Source organism: Haematobia irritans, chromosome 3 (assembly GCF_050003625.1).
Source record: "Haematobia irritans isolate KBUSLIRL chromosome 3, ASM5000362v1, whole genome shotgun sequence".
Taxonomy (NCBI): Eukaryota; Metazoa; Arthropoda; class Insecta; order Diptera; family Muscidae; genus Haematobia; species Haematobia irritans.
The window spans coordinates 11,472,894-11,490,867 of record NC_134399.1 but is presented as its reverse complement, the minus strand read 5'-3'; the positions used below and the strand labels follow the sequence as shown (position 1 = coordinate 11,490,867).

The following is a 17,974-nucleotide window of genomic DNA, read 5'->3' as shown; positions in this document are numbered from 1 at the left end:
TTGTCAAAATTTTATTTCTATAGTAAATTTTGTCAAAATTTTATTCTATAGAAAATTTTATCAAAATTTTATTTCTGTAGAAGATTTTGTCAAAATTTTATTTCTTTAGTAAATTTTGTCAAAATTTTATTTCAATAGTAAATGTTGTCAACATTTTATTTCTATAGAAAATTTTGTCAAAATTTTATTTCTATACCAAAATTTGTCAAAATTTTATTTCTATAGAAAATTTTGTCGAAATTTTATTTCTATAGTAAATGTTGTCAACATTTTATTTCTATAGAAAATTTTGTCAAAATTTTATTTCTATAGAAAATTTTATCAAAATTTTATTTCTATAGAAAATTTTGTCAAAATTTTATTTCTATACAAAAATTTGTCAAAATTTTATTTCTATAGTAAATTTTGTCAAAATTTTATTCTATAGAAAATTTTATCAAAATTTTATTTCTATAGAAAATTTTGTCAAAATTTTATTTCTATACAAAAATTTGTCAAAATTTTATTTCTATAGAAAATTTTGTCGAAATTTTATTTCTATAGTAAATTTTGTCAAAATTTTATTCTATAGAAAATTTTATCAAAATTTTATTTCTGTAGAAGATTTTGTCAAAATTTTATTTCTTTAGTAAATTTTGTCAAAATTTTATTTCTATAGAAAATTTTGTCAAAATTTTATTTCTATAGAAAATGGTGTCACAATTTTATTTCTATAAAAAATTTTGTAAAAATGTTATTTCTATAGAAAATTTTATCAAATTTTTATTTATATAATTAATTTAATTTTATTCAATAATTTAATTTTATTTATTTTTTTTACCTTAAGGCTCCCTAATTGTATAATGCTATCAGTATAACCAAATAGAGGACTGAAATTTTAGGAGCATCTTACTATCAATGCTATAAACAAAATTCTAAAGACAAACATATCTGCATATATCCACAAAACATAGATATATGTGAATGTAATCATGTTTATATAGATATATACGTTTATTGAAATGTGCAAAAATTTTCTTGGCATTATCGTCAACACATGGCTAGATAGCTGCTGCTGTTGCGGAAAATTCGAAAAAACAAAATATTTTAATTCACTAAACAACAACCCCTTAGGAATATCTCTGTGATGATCTGTTTGCTACACTCTATTTTGGCTATTTGTAGTCCCTAAGAAAAACAAAAAGCTATTTTAAATATTTAACAAAAAAAAAAAAACATTGATATGAACTGGTCAAGTGTTTTTCGATTTTCGTATTTTTTTATTTTTTTTTTTACAAAAAAAACTATAATCGCTTGATGTACAATGGTTTTGTGTTATGGATGAATATCGGTATTTGGCTACGCAAATATTTTCCACACCAATACTTATAGAACAATTTGAGGAATTCCCAATGATTTATTGAAAAACATTTGGAAATTCTTTAAATACCAAAATCTTTAAAAATGTATATAGAGAAGAAAGATTATAATTTCAAATATACCCGGAAAATTCCCAGACATATATTTTGATATTTGTCTCTTGTGGTTAGTATTCCGATTTCGATTGTTCTAGGAAAATCTTTAAAATTCCATATAATCTTCAAATTGTTGTTGCTACAAAATGACCTCAGAAATATTGTCAGATGGAAAACAATAAAAGGATTATTTTCTTTTACTGAGTGTGTATGTGTTAGTCAAGCTGTGTCATACTAAATACAAAATACAACAGAGATTTATCCCGAACAAGTACCAAAGAAATACAATTTTGACAAAATTTTCTATAGAAAAAAAATTTTCTATAGAAATAACATTTTGAAAAAATTTCTATAGAAATAAAATTTTCATTCGTTTTGTTATTGTTGGTTTTGTTCTTTAACCATTGTTGTTGTTTTTGATTTCAGCTTAAAGCCATTCATTGACTAAACTACAAGTGTAGCTTAACCAACAGAGGAAAATAATGTTTGTCAAATTTATTTGGGCAAAGCCCCATAGACTGCAAGATGGTTGGATGGACGCGCGTTTCGGAATTACCACATTCCTCATCAGCATCCTCTACTTGCAGCAAAACAAAAAAACAATTGACAAAATTTTCTATAGAAATAAAATTTTGACATAATTTTCTGTAGAAATAGCATTTTGACAAAATTTTCTATAGAAATAAAATTTTGAGAAAATTTTCTATAGAAATAAAATTTTGAGAAAATTTTCTATAGAAATAACATTTTGACAAAATTCTCTATAGAAATAAAATTTTGACATAATTTTCTATAGAAATAAAATTTTGACAAAATTTTCTATAGAAATAGAATATTGACAAAAATTTCTATATAAATAAAATTTTAACAAAATTTTTTATAGAAATAAAATTTTGACAAAATTTTCTATAGAAATAAAATTTTGACAAAATTTTCAATAGAAATAAAATTTTGACAAAATTTTCTATAGAAATACAATTTTGACAAAATTTTCTATAGAAATAAAATGTTGACAAAATTTTCCATAGAAAATTTTGATAAAATTTCCTATAGAAATAAAATTTTGACATAATTTTCTGTAGACATAGCATTTTGCCAAAATTTTCTATAAAAATAAAATTTTGACAAAATTTTCTATAAAAATAAAATGTTGACAAAATTTTCTATAGAAATAATATGTTGACTAAATTTTCTATAGAAATAAAATTTTGACAAAAATGTCTATATAAATAAAATTTTGACAAAATTTTCTATAGAAATAAAGTTTTGGCAAAATTTCCCATAGAAATAAAATTTTGACAAAATTTTCTATAGAAATAAAATTTTGAGAAAATTTTCTATAGAAATAAAATATTGAGAAAATTTTCTATAGAAATAAAATTTTGAGAAAATTTTCTATAGAAATAAAATTTTGAGAAAATTTTCTATAGAAATAAAATTTTGACAAAATTCTCTATAGAAATAAAATTTTGACATAATTTTCTATAGAAATAAAATTTTGACAAAATTTTCCATGGAAATTAAATTTTGACAAAATTTTCTATATAAATAAAATTTTAACAAAATTTTCTTAGAAATAACATTTTGAGAAAATTTTCTATAGAAATAAAATTTTTACAAAATTCTCTATAGAAATACAATGTTGACAAAATTCTCTATAGAAATAAAATTTTGACAAAATTTTCTATAGAAATAAAATTTTGACAAAATTATCTATAGAAATAAAATTTTAACAAAATTTTCCATATAAATAAAATTTTGACAAACATTTCTATATAAATAAAATTTTGTCAAAAATTTTCTATAGAAATAAAATTTTGACAAAATTTTCTATAGAAATAAAATTTTGACAAAATTTTCTATATAAATAAAATTTTAACAAAATTTGCTATACAAATAAAATTTTGACAAATTTTTCTATAGAAATAAAATTTTGACAATATTTTCCATAGAAATAAAATTTTGACAAAATTTTCTATAGAAATAAAATTTTGACAAAATTTTTTTATAGAGATAAAATTTTGACAAAATTTTCCATGGAAATTAAATTTTGACAAAATTGTCTATGGAAATAAAATTTTGACAAAATTTTCTACAGAATTCAAATTTTGACAAAATTTTCCATGAAAATAAAATTTTGACAAAATTTTCTATAGAAATAAAATATTGACAAAATTTTCTATAGAAATAAAATTTTGACAAAATTTTCTATAGAAATAAAATTGTGACAAAACTTTCCATAGAAATAAAATTTTAACAAAATTTTCTATAGAAATAAAATTTTGATAAAATTTTCTCTTGAAATAAAATTTTGACAAAATTTTCTATAGAAATAAAATTTAGACAAAATTTTCTGTATTTTCTACATTGCTATATAGCTAATTAAAATTTCAGAGAGACGTTGTTATCGATTGTTTACAGTTTACTTCCATAAGAAATATATGATAAACGGTATTATCGCCTTGTGATGGAAAGGTGGAATTACATTTCGAATGTGTTGCCATTATTGGGATTTTGCCCCAATTTGGGGATATTTTTTCATGGATGGGGAGTTTGGGTTTGGGACGTGGGGATTTGATGGGAAGTTCCTAGAAATTTGAAAATGTTTTTGACAAAATCTTCATACCTTTTGTAAGACAATTACATGACTAAACAACCCAACCAGGATTCTTTTTCCAATTCCTTATATTTATCTTCTTTTCGATTTCTATAAACAGATTATAATTTATATATAAAAAAAAAACACTTGCTAACATGTTCCTCTATTGCGAACCAAGGACATTTCAAACTTCTCGTGCTGGGGAAAATTTATTGGAAGAGATTAAATCGATGTGTTTCATTTGCATGCGTCCATTTAAATACCGGCGCCATAAAGCAAACCAATCTTTGTCGTTAATGACTTTTATAACCAACCATCAAAAAAAAAACTTTGATATGATATATTGTCGATACTTTTGTCTCTATTTAACTTAAATGATATACATACACATGCACCTACCGACAAGATATTCTAAATAATTGGAAATAAGCCAAATGGCGGATCCAACAAACATTTTTGAGCCATAAAGACTTCAATCAGAGAGATTTTTCCCACATATATGAGATGACACAAAATGAAATAAAATAATATTATAGGGATCACATATATTCACTCGTCGCTTTTTTGACATAAAAATGCATTCATAATTTTTAATCTAAATTTAAATTTTGCTTGCCTGTGACAGTGAGTCATGAAAGTAAATGCCAATGGAATATGGTAATCGGGGGTAGAAACCTTTGCAATATCGTTATTTTATATGAATACTTTGAAGTCTGGTACCTCTAAAGCAAATTCAATTTCCAAGCCGATAATACAGTTTTACAATCAATTTTTGTTATTGGAGTAAGCAATCGGAATTTGTAGGAAGTTGGTCTATAATTTCGTTTCCCAAAAAGAAAATTAATTTTTTGCGTGTAGCCATTCTGAATTTCCGCTTCATATTTCGGCCTTAATGTTGGTATGAAACTCTAACGAAAATTCCGCTACCCATAAAAAAGGCAGTAATCTACGAAACTTCCGTGGAGCGTTGTTATCGGACTTACATTAAACATATAAACAAATGTTCGCGTGGGTTTTTTACTGTTTGGTAGAATTCTTGATGTTTTGGTAGATTTTGCAAAGAAGGGAAATAAACTTTTGGCAAAATTTTAAATAGAAAAAAAAAATTTTTTAACAAAATTTTATAGAAAAATTTTGACAAAATTTTCTATAGAAATAAAATTTTGACAAAATTTTCTATAGAAATAAAATTTTGACAAAATTTTCTATAGAAATGAAATTTTGACAAAATTTTCTATAGAAATAAAATTTTGACAAAATTTTCTATAGAAATAAAATTTTGACAAAATTTTCTATAGAAATAAAATTTTGACAAAATTTTCTATAGAAATAAAATTTTGACAAAATTTTCTATAGAAATAAAATTTTGACAAAATTTTCTATAGAAATAAAATTTTGACAAAACTTTCTATAGAAAAAATATTTTGACAAAATTTTCTTTAGAAATAAAATTTCAGCAAAATTTTTATATAGAAACAAAAATTTGATAAAATTTTCTATAGAAATTAAATTTTGACAAAATTTTCTAAAGAAATCAAATTTTTACTTCTATCGAAAAAAAATAAAATTTTGACAAAATGTTACTTCTATAGAAATAAAATTTTTACAAAATTTTCTTAGAAACAAAATTTTGGCAAAATTTTCTATAGAAACAAAATATTGCACAATAAATTTTTTTTCTCCAAATTTTGGTAGATTAGTTTTCGATCGAGCAGCAACCGTGGTAATGACTGTCGCTATAGTTGTGTCTGCATCTTCGCACCGCTACCCATAAAAAATGCACTGCAATATAAAAAATGCACTAACAAAAATCCAGTGAATCGTTTTTATCGACCTTATATTAAACACATAAACTAAAATTCGCGTAATTACTGTAGCAATGGTTGTGTCTAGACCTTCACACCCAATGCAGTTTTTATTTATATTTGTTATGACACACTGTTTTATCGGCATATAATATATTGTGGCAATGCCATCAATTTGCATTGCATATCCAATTTCTATTTTCGCAACTTTTGCCATTTGATTGATTTTCTTCTTGCTTCTCTTATCGTTTTTTTTATTTATATTTCCTGTAATGATTTTAAACTATTGATTGTGTACTACTCGTAGCGTTCATTGCCAAGTTTTACCTTTCAATCTACTCTTCTGTTGGCCCATTCATTCATTCATTCATGATATTGGGAACAAACAAACAAATAGACAAAACATAGAATTTTGGCTCAAAAAAAATCAATTAAAATCCCAAGTGTTATGGCATTCGGGTCGTTTGTTTATGGTACCTTTGATGGCTGCCAACTAAAGCGGTCGAATATAATCGTTATCCTCAAGAAAAAATATGTGATTTATTTACGTCTTAATTAAATACATAGAAAAGAAGAAGACATTTCACCAATTTAGTATAATTCTAAATTAGTTTTGTGAAATTTTCTCAGTTTCAAAACATTTTTCTTAACGCCAGGTAATGAAAAAATTCAAATCAATCCATACAGTGAAATATGTTGAGAAAGTCTACTATTTCCTAAAAAAATTTTAAGTGTTACAATCAAATTAAAACGAACATTTTAATGTAACAAAAAATCCTAATTTTATACGTGCTAAAATTCGGTGAGCTGTTGTTATCGATATTGACGTTTCCTACCCATAAAAAAGTATGGCTAAATTTGCTGGTGAAAATCTTTGTGCAGTAGTTATCTATTGTTTAAATTTTGCCACCATAAGAAATACATAGATCAACGGTGTTATCGACATATAACAGTGTGTATCGGGATAACGAAACGCATAGGAAATATATTGTTATCTTTGCTTCAAAATATTACATGTACCGTTATTATCGACTATTTTATTTTCTTCTATAAGAAATATTTGGGGAAGAAATATTTGGGGAACATGTACACGAATTTTCGAAAATTTCTTTTCTCTCTGAAGAAATATTTGTTGAACAGTATTATCGGCATGTACATGAATTTTCTGAAGAGCTGCAAACAAATTATTTTACCAGTGAATTCCCTCAGTAAAATTTAGTTATTTGAATGCAAACAAAATTTTTCTCCATTGTTTACATTTTGCTCCCATAAGAAATACTTTTGCTAACTGTGTTATCGTCATTAAACAGTGCTTCAGAACACGGTCAATAAACTTCTATCAAAAATGGCAAATTTTTTACTGTTTCGTAGATTGGCAGAATTCTTGATGTTTTTTTTTGACAAAATATTATTCTTCAATTAAGTGGTACTTTAATTTTTTATAGAAATAAAAGTTTGAAAAACTTCTATAGAAATAAAATGTTGACAAACTTTTCTATAGAAATAAAATTTTAACAAAATTTTCTATAGAAATAAAATGTTGAACAAATTTTCGATAGAAATAAAATTTTGACAAAATTTTCTATAGAAATAAAATGTTGAAAAAATTTTCGATAGAAATAAAATTTTGACAAAATTTTCTTAAGAAATAAAATTTTGACAAAATTTTCAATAGAAATAATATGTGACTAAGTTTCCTATAGAAATAAAATTTTGACAAAATTTTCTATAGAAATAAAATTATGAAAAAATTTTCGTTCGAAATAAAATATTGACAAAATTTTCTATAGAAATAAATTTTTTGACAAAATTTTCCATAGAAATAAAATATTGACAAAATTTTCGATAGAAATAAAATTTTGACAAAATTTTCTATAGAAATAAACTTTTGACAAAATTTTCTATAGAAATAAAATTTTGACAAAATTTTCTATAGAAATAAAATTTTGACAAAATTTTCTATGGCAATAAAATTTTGACAAAATTTTCTATAGAAATAAAATTTTGAAAAAATTGTCTATAGAAATAAAATTTTGACAAAATTTTCGATAGAAATAAAATTGACAAAATTGTCTATAGAAATAAATTTTTTGACAAAATTTTCTATAGAAATAAAATTTTGACAAAATTTTCGATAGAAATAACATTTTCACAAAATTTTCGATAGAAATAAATTTTTTTGACAAAATTTTCTATAGAAATAACATTTGACAAAATTTTCTCTAGAACCAAAATTTTGACAAAATTTTCAACAGAAATAAAATTTTAACAAAATTTTCTATAGAAATAAAATTCTGACAAAATTTTCTATAGAAATAAAATTCTGACAAAATTTTCTATAGAAATAAAATTCTGACAAAATTTCCGATAGAAATAAAATTTTGACAAAATTTTCTATAGAAATAAAATTTTGACAAAATTTTCAATAGAAGTAATATGTTGACTAAGTTTCCTATAGAAATAAAATTTTGACAAAATTTTCTATAGAAATAAAATTATAAAAAAATTTTCGTTAGAAATAAAATATTGACAAAATTTTCTATAGAAATAAATTTTTTGACAAAATTTTCTAAAGAAATAAAATATTGACAAAATTTTCGATAGAAATAAAATTTTGACAAAATTTTCTCTAGAAATAAAATTTTGACAAACAAAATTTGAAATAAAATTTTGACAATTTTTTTTTACAAAAATTGCCAAATTTTCCGTATAAATTCAACTTTGACAAAATTTTCTATAGATTTAAAATTTTTACAAAATTTTCTATAGAAATAAAAGTTTAACAAAATTTTCTATAGACGAAAAAATTTGACAAAATTTTCTATAGAAATAAAATTTTGAAAAAATTTTCGCTAGAAATAAAATGTTGGCAAAATTTTCTATAGAAATAAAATTTTTACAAAATTTTCTATAGAAATAATATGTTGACTAAATTTCCTATAGAAATAAAATTTGAAAATATTTTCTATAGAAATAAAATTGGACAAAATTTTCGATAGAAATAAAATTTTTTTTACAAAAATAAAATTTATTAAATTTTCCATAGAAGCTTTGACAAAATTTTCTATGGAAATAAAATTTTTACAAAATTTTCTATGGAAATAAAATTTCGACAAAATTTTCGATAGAAATAACATTTTCACAAAATTTTCGATAGAAATAAATTTTTTTGACAAAATTTTCTATAGAAATAACATTTGACAAAATTTTCTCTAGAACCAAAATTTTGACAAAATTTTCAACAGAAATAAAATTTTAACAAAATTTTCTATAGAAATAAAATTCTGACAAAATTTTCTATAGAAATAAAATTCTGACAAAATTTTCTATAGAAATAAAATTCTGACAAAATTTCCGATAGAAATAAAATTTTGACAAAATTTTCTATAGAAATAAAATTTTGACAAAATTTTCAATAGAAGTAATATGTTGACTAAGTTTCCTATAGAAATAAAATTTTGACAAAATTTTCTATAGAAATAAAATTATAAAAAAATTTTCGTTAGAAATAAAATATTGACAAAATTTTCTATAGAAATAAATTTTTTGACAAAATTTTCTAAAGAAATAAAATATTGACAAAATTTTCGATAGAAATAAAATTTTGACAAAATTTTCTCTAGAAATAAAATTTTGACAAACAAAATTTGAAATAAAATTTTGACAATTTTTTTTTTACAAAAATTGCCAAATTTTCCGTATAAATTCAACTTTGACAAAATTTTCTATAGATTTAAAATTTTTACAAAATTTTCTATAGAAATAAAAGTTTAACAAAATTTTCTATAGACGAAAAAATTTGACAAAATTTTCTATAGAAATAAAATTTTGAAAAAATTTTCGCTAGAAATAAAATGTTGGCAAAATTTTCTATAGAAATAAAATTTTTACAAAATTTTCTATAGAAATAATATGTTGACTAAATTTCCTATAGAAATAAAATTTGAAAATATTTTCTATAGAAATAAAATTGGACAAAATTTTCGATAGAAATAAAATTTTTTTTACAAAAATAAAATTTATTAAATTTTCCATAGAAGCTTTGACAAAATTTTCTATGGAAATAAAATTTTTACAAAATTTTCTATGGAAATAAAATTTCGACAAAATTTTCTATAGAAATAAAATGTTGACAAAACGTTTTCTATAGAAATAAAATTTTTACAAAATTTTCTATAGACATAAAATTTTAACGAAATTTTCTATAGAAATAAAATTCTGACCACATTTTCTATAGCAATGCAATTTTGACAAAATTTCCTACAGAAATAAAATTTTGACAAAATTTTCTATGGAAATAAAATTTCGACAAAATTTTCTATAGAAATAAAATTTTGACAAAACGTTTTCTATAGAAATAAAATTTTTACAAAATTTTCTATAGACATAAAATTTTAACGAAATTTTCTATAGAAATAAAATTTTTACAAAATTCTCTATAGAAATAAAATTTTGACAAAATTATCTATAGAAATACAATTTTGACAAAATTTTCTATAGAAATAATATGTGGACTATTCCTATAGAAATAAAATTTGACAAAATTTTCTGTAGAAATAAAATTTTGAGAAAATTTTTCTATAGAAATAAAATTTTGACAAAATTTTCTATAGAAATAAAATTTTTACAAAATTCTCTATAGAAATAAAATTTTGACAAAATTATCTATAGAAATACAATTTTGACAAAATTTTCTATAGAAATACAATTTTGACAAAATTTTCTATAGAAATCAAATTTTGACAAACTTTTTATAGAAATAAAATTCTTTACAAAATTTTCTATAAAAATAAAATTTTTACAAAATTTTCTATAGAAATAAAATTTTGAAAAAAATTATTATAGAAATAAAATTTTTGGCAAAATTTTCTATAGAAATAATATTTTTGGCAAAATTTTCTATAGAAATAAAATTTTGACAAAATTTTCTATAGAAATAAAACTTGTGACAAAATTTTCTATGGAAATAAAATTTTGCAAAAATTTTCTATAGAAATAAAATTTTGCAAAAATTTTCTATAGAAATAAAATTTTGCAAAAATTTTCTATAGAAATAAAATTTTGACAAAATTCTCTATAGAAATAAAACTTGAGACAAAATTTTCTATGGAAATAAAATGAGAAATTGTAGGGTTAGCTTCATTACCTGATATTGACTTGCTAACAGCAACAACCATATACTCAAAACAGGGCCCTTTTTGGCTTACTTGGACTGGGCCTTGTTTCCACACCAATTTCATTTTTTTAGTGGAAAAATTGCAAAACTAATTCGTTTTAATATGCAATTTATAATAAATGGCGCAAATTATACGAAAAAGAAATATAGCCAAAGATTTACATGGTTGTTATACGCATATTTTTTTTATTATTTCGTGTGCTATGAGAATTGTCCACAATATATGTACATCTTATGAGATGCTATGTGGTTTGTGTCTGATTGAAGGTCAAGTTCATCTTTGTCACGTTTGGTATACGCCTATTGCATGCCTATTTCCGTAAAAAACAATGACAATGAAAGAAATCAAATAGGGAGTTAAGATACGAATGCGTTTCTAGCGAAATATTTACTTTCTTCAGGAATTGGAGTTATTATCGGTTTTTTTATAATTTCTTTTAGAAAACTGTTTTCTCTGCCGAATAAACGATTTTTGCTCTACCGTTAAGGTATTTATGACAGAAAAGATTCGGTGATATGAAAAACTGTGTTATCATTTTGTTAGGCGTAATTTGTATAAGAATTAAGGGATCACAAGTAACAGTTTCTAAAGTGCCTTGTTGGCCAGTTCAATATGCCTTTCATATTGTACTTTTATTTGGGCGACGGTTTGGCGATTCTCCATAAAAAAAAATATGGCAAACTTGGTTTGAATCAACACCAATCGTTAGGAATCAAATCAGTTGTTCCATGGGTTTTATATACAATCTTCAAAAGCTTGTCCAAATAAAAGAGTAGTATGAACGGCGCATTAGAAAAAACTTAATTAACCCTGTTATCGACATACAGTTAAGCCACAGGGAACGCATGATAAATCGATGTAATAATTGCCCCCAACAATTCATATCTGGAGATTGTGATAAATATGTTTGAAAATATTTTATATGCATTGCCATATCAGATTTTATGCTCTTTTCATTATTTTTTATAATTTTCAGCTCTAAGTGGCCACCATTCATTTATTCGTACATATATCTATAAAAATGTATGCGGGGTGTAGTACTTATTATACATCCATGTATATATTTTTAAGTTTATTTAAATTGTAGTCGTTGTTGCTTTTGAAAATTTATTAGAAAACATCTGCAGATTAGAAAGGAAATTTAATAGATATGATTTAAATATGAACATATTTTGAATATGATTGAGTGGAATTAGACAATGTTTTTGTCAAAATAAAAACAAATATATAGGCGATGCTACAATGGAATATAGAATGTGAAAAATAAACTCTAAATGTAAATGAAGATAAGAAAGACATAGGGAAACTGTGTTAGCGGCACACAAACGAAATTTCCACTAGAGCTACATATCGGGCTTAAACCAGCCGATAACACAGGCTATCATTTCTTTCCTAAACATCGCCCCATGGAATTTTCGTTGGCATATATTTCTATATGTTTCTTGAAATTTCTCTGGAGGCGAATAAACAAAATTTCCGCTAGAGATACATGTCGGTCTGAAAACAGCCGATATTGCAGTTTAAAGTGTATTTATTAAGCGATAACAACGCCACACGAAAATTTTGTTAGCAATTATAGCTATTCATTCCTTATGGGTAGCGCATATTTCACTAGAGGCTTACACACGGTGTATGATGGCCACTATGTTGGTGTTATCACGTGAAATTTAATAAATTATATAAATATGGCTGCCGGTAACACAGACATATTAAATTACATTGGCATATTATTTACATTGTGCTCTCTTCTAAGAAGTATTTCAATTTTATTAGAAATACAAATTTGACAAAAGAAACAAAATTTTGTGAATATTTTCTATAGAAACCAAATTTTTGCACAAATTTCTACAGAAATAAAATTTTGAGACATTTTTCTATAGAAATCAAATTTTGACAAAATTTTCTATAGAAATCAAATTTTGAGAAAATTATCTATAGAAATAAAATTTTGAGAAATTTTTCTATAGAAATCAAATTTTGACAAAATTTTCTATAGAAATCAAATTTTGGGAAAATTATATATAGAAATAAAATTTTGAGAAAATTTTCTATAGAAATCAAATTTTGAGCAAATTTTCTATAAAAATAAAATTTTGAAAAAAATTTCCATAGAAATAAAATTTTGAGAAAACTTTCTATAGAAATAAAATTTTGACAAAATTTTCTATAGAAATAACATTTTGACAAAATTTTCTATAGAAATAAAATTTTGAGAAAATTTTCTATAGAAATCAAATTTTGGGAAAATTATCTATAGAAATAAAATGTTGAGAAATTTTTCTTTAGAAATCAAATTTTGAGCAAATTTTCTATAAAAATAAAATTTTGAAAAAATATTCCATAGAAATAAAATTTTGAGAAAATTTTCTATAGAAATAAAATTTTTGAGCAAATTTTCTATAGATATACAAATTTGACAAAATTTTTTATAGAAACAAAATTTTGAGCAAATTTTCTATAGAAATAAAATTTTGAGCAATTTTTCTATAAAAATAAAATTTTGAAAAAATTTTCACATAGAAATAAAATTTTTGAGCAAATTTTCTATAGATATACAAATTTGACAAAATTTTTTATAGAAACAAAATTTTGAGCAAATTTTCTATAGAAATAAAATTTTGAGCAAATTTTCTATAAAAATAAAATTTTGAAAAAATTTTCCATAGCAATAAAATTTTGAGAAAATTTTCTATAGAAACAAAATTTTAGGAAAATTTTCTATAGAAATAAAATTTTGAGAAGATTTTCTATAGAAATAAAATTTTGAGAAAATTTTCTATAGAAACAAAATTTTGGGAAAATTTTCTATAGAAATAAAATTTTGAGACGATTTGCTGCTATAGAAATAAAATTTTGAGAAAATTTTCTATAGAAACAAAATTTTGGGAAAATTTTCTATAGAAATTATATTTTGAGAAGATTTTCTATAGAAATAAAATTTTGAGAATATGTTCTATAGTAATCAAATTTTGAGAAAATTTTCTATAGAAATAAAATTTTGAGAAAATTTTCTATAGAAACAAAATTTTGAGAAAATTTTCTATAGAAATAAAATTTTGAGCAAATTTTCTATAGAAATAAAATTTTGAGAAGATTTTCTACAGAAATAAAATTTTGAGAAAGTTTTCTATAGAAACAAAATTTTGAGAAAATTTTCTATAGAAATAAAAAATTGAGAAAATTTTCTATAGAAATAAAATTTTGAGAAGATTTTCAATAGAAATAAAATTTTGAGAAAATTTTTCCAAAGAAAAAAAAATTGAGAAAATTTTCTATAGAAATAAAAAATTTCATTCGATATTTAGTGAAAACCATAATTGTTCACGGATAAGGCCGGCATGCACATCTAGCTGAAATTTCTTTTGTCCGCCAATAATACAATATTGATATGTATTTTCGTTAGCTGACATGGCAATGCATTACTTGTGTCGGAAATTTCCACTAGAAGTGCATACCTCTTTAAAAAAATCTTTGCTTGTAAACCTACATGTCTTAAAGTCCGTTATGTATCTCTGGAGCATATTTCGTTAGCATACCGATAAAACAGTTTCTCATGCAGTTCTTAAGGCTAAATAGATCTCTAACCGCTACCCCTAAATACATCGATGTTTTGCCAGTGGCGGAGTTATTATTTATTTTCTTTTAATTTTAAATCACATAAGTACATATGAATACTGTGTTATCGACACTGAGTGTAAACCATCTTTTTCAAGGTTAAGACCCGTATACACCTCTAGCGGAAACTTCATTTGACACTAATAATACAATTTTGATATGTATTTCTTGTGGGAGCAAAATGTAATCTATCGATAATAACGTGTAACGCAATTTTCGGTAGCAAACATAGCAATGCATTACTTATGGCGGAAATTTCTACTAGAGGTGGACATTCCGGACGTTAAATTTGTTTGCTTATAAACTTATATGCATTATATGCCGGTATGTATCTGTGAAGCAAAATTCGTTAGTATATCGATACAACAGTGTCTGTAGGTTAGGCTACCCAAATTATATTGGTGTTTTTGCCACTGAAAATTCCTTAGGGAAGTTGTTATCAATTGTTTAAATTTTGATCACATAAGAAATGAATTGTAAGACTGTATTATCGGTATGTAAAGGAAATGAGTTGAATACTGGGTTTTATAGGAGAAAATTTAAAATATAAAAAATGGATATCTGGAGAACTGTCAGTTATACTTCATTAGATATTCTCATTTAAATTTTGACAAAATTAAATTCAAAACTACCACCAGATCTCAGGGCAAATTCTTTTCAAAATTCTACAAATGGACCTTGTTAAATTATTGTCCCAAATTTAAAAATTGCTAAACCTTATAGGGCTATTACTAAACCGAAAACTTTTTATTTTGCCTCATTACAGGACTCTCCTTTATCCTCGAAAGTAGCTATGTTCAATCAACAAGTTAATCAACATAAACAATCGCAGTTGTTAAACCCTTTTGCACAAACCGATGGGCGAGTATCACCAAAGCCAACATTTTCCAAAGATGAATATGGCAAGTAAGTATAGCCGCCCCTCCTCCCACTAAAGACCACCACAGGTCCATTGCATAGGAATTTGTTAAACTTATGGATTTTTTTTTGTTTTGCAGACCCTTGGCAGGCAGTTTAACTGAGATGAGAGGACAAAAGGCTAATATTCATGTACTCAAAGAGATGTTAGAGCTTTGTCAGATAATCGATTCGGAAGGCTACAATGTCAAGGATGAGCCAGGCATGCGAGTGATACCCTTTGGCGAGTTGTTCAATGTAAGATTGAAAATTTTCATTCAAAAAAAAATGTTTTTGGTTGGTTATCCATAACCTAAATTTTTTCAACTAAACAATTAAAAAATTAATTAATGAAATTATTTTTTTTTTTTAAATTGTGTTTGTTCACTTAACATATATCCTCAATTTCATAAATTGAATTTGTGTATCTTTCAGCTAATTGCTATTATTTTTTTTATTCCCCCCTTCTTTAGATTTACAATTACATTTCCGACAAAGTTGTGGGTATCCTCCTGAGAGCCCGTAAACACAAACTGGTCGAATTTGAAGGTGAAATGCTATTTCAAAGACGGGACGATGATGTGCCCATCTTTCTATTGAAACCGATATCCGAAATTCGTCGTGAAACAAATGAGAAAATCGAGAATATCAAAAGGTGTGGTAGTCCAGCACCACAAGCCACTTCAGTGTTATTGGATAAAAAAGCCCATGGCTTGGATGTACCCAAGGGTAAAGGTTCTCAATCATCTACACCACAATCATCCAAGGCTCCAACACCACAATCATCCAAGGCTCCAACACCGCAATCATCCAAGGCTCCAACACCTCAATCTTCCAAGGCTCCATCGCCAGCCCCCGAGGCTAATAAAGTGGAAACACCAAAAATTCAAATTAGTGGAGAGCCGGAAAAAGTGAAATCAAGCCCACAGGAAGTCCAAAGTGAAGAAAATAAAACTGAAACTGTAGAACCGGAAAAAGCCCCCAAAGAAAATGAAGTTCCTGTAGCACAAGACGCATCATCATCGCCACAAACACAACAACCGACAGAAGAACCAACTAAGGTAGTGGAGGCAAGTCCCGAACAAGCCACCTCAACACCCGTAACGGAAACTCTGGCGGCTGAGGACAAAAGTGATGTTAATAACAACCCAGCCCCCGAATTGCCTGTTGTAGTTATAGAAGCCAGTGCCGTCTATGTTCGGGCCAATAATAATGAAGGCGCTCCAGAAACCTCTAATGAAACGGTGTCGTCAACGGCAGTGAATGACCCTGCAGCGGAAGCAACGCCCGTAGCCTAAATATACCCCCTTAGCTATATATACCCAACCCCCCTTCTCCATCGATTACACATTAAAAACAAAGTACATTAGGTCCATAAGTCAAACCATAACTCTCATTTCATAATACTCCATGTGTCAATTTGTAGACACAACTATGCAACTCATATCGGCTTCAACCAATCTTGCAAGACTTGATGGATTCTTCTATAAAAACAAAGCTTTCCACTTGACTGCTTATGATTCGATGATTATTAATTCATAGCTTCAGGGTGCAGTATTATCAAATGGTGTATATAGTAATTTTGTAATTAAGTAAATCCATCGAAACCCTTCCCTTCTGTTGTAGCTAAATCATTTAATTAATTAATTATTTTTTTTTTCATTTAAATTTCATTTAAAAATACATATGTGTAATGTCATAGATATATAGATTTTATTTTTACTACATATTAAAAAAAAAACAGCATACTCTTATACATACATCTCTACGTATAGTGATATTATTTCAAAAGAAAATAAAAAAATCAAACGTAAATTTAAAGTCCATTCAAAGTTCAATGTTTTTTTTTTATTATTTTATACGAAAGGCAAACAAAACGGTTGATGAAAAATCAATCTTATGAAATTTGGGTAAGAAAATAGCATAGCCAATTGACAGTATAACACCCCAATTACGCTGTAAACATTTCCTGCCAATTAGGGATTGAGTGAGTTACATTTCAGGGTCGCAGCATCAAATCCCGGCTTCATTTTTCCCATCCCATCGGTCAAATTTGAAAATGTACCCCTTTTAAGACATGAATATTTTGCTTCCATAAGAAAAACATAACAAAACTTTATTATCGACATGCAACAAAAAGTTCACCACTGTTGTATCACAATGGACATAGTCAAAGTGAGTCTGTCACTTAGTCAAAGTGAGTCGGGCTGCCACCAAAACCTAACCTAACCTAAGACATGAACCATAAACTAATGAACTACTCACGATTGCATAACGTCTTTTCTCAACTAATGTGCTAACTTCATAATTTTTCTATAGAAGGCAAAAGGATCAAATCACAGCAGTGACATAGACCATTATAAGGGAACGAAGATGATATAGAGGCGCTCGATCATCTACTCTGAGACGCTGTGGTAAAACGCAGAA

At 25.1% G+C, this 17,974-nt stretch overlaps 1 protein-coding gene across 2 annotated transcripts in view; it reads left to right on the top strand.

Annotated features, from left to right (window-relative positions):
• The window catches only part of LOC142228265 (uncharacterized), a 29,463-nt gene extending 12,084 nt beyond the window's left edge, over nucleotides 1-17,379 (top strand). Inside the window, exons 1-4 of one of the 2 annotated variants that reach the window (XM_075298647.1) lie at nucleotides 6,384-6,514; nucleotides 15,417-15,556; nucleotides 15,649-15,805; nucleotides 16,021-17,379. In XM_075298647.1, coding sequence (XP_075154762.1) covers nucleotides 15,444-15,556; nucleotides 15,649-15,805; nucleotides 16,021-16,845 — 1,095 coding nt within the window. In that variant the 5' untranslated portion in view covers nucleotides 6,384-6,514; nucleotides 15,417-15,443 and the 3' untranslated portion in view covers nucleotides 16,846-17,379. Of the gene's footprint in view, nucleotides 1-6,383; nucleotides 6,515-15,416; nucleotides 15,557-15,648; nucleotides 15,806-16,020 lie in introns of those variants that run through there. The other variant, XM_075298646.1, reaches the window with a different exon arrangement.
• Nucleotides 17,380-17,974: the final 595 nt, after the last annotated feature.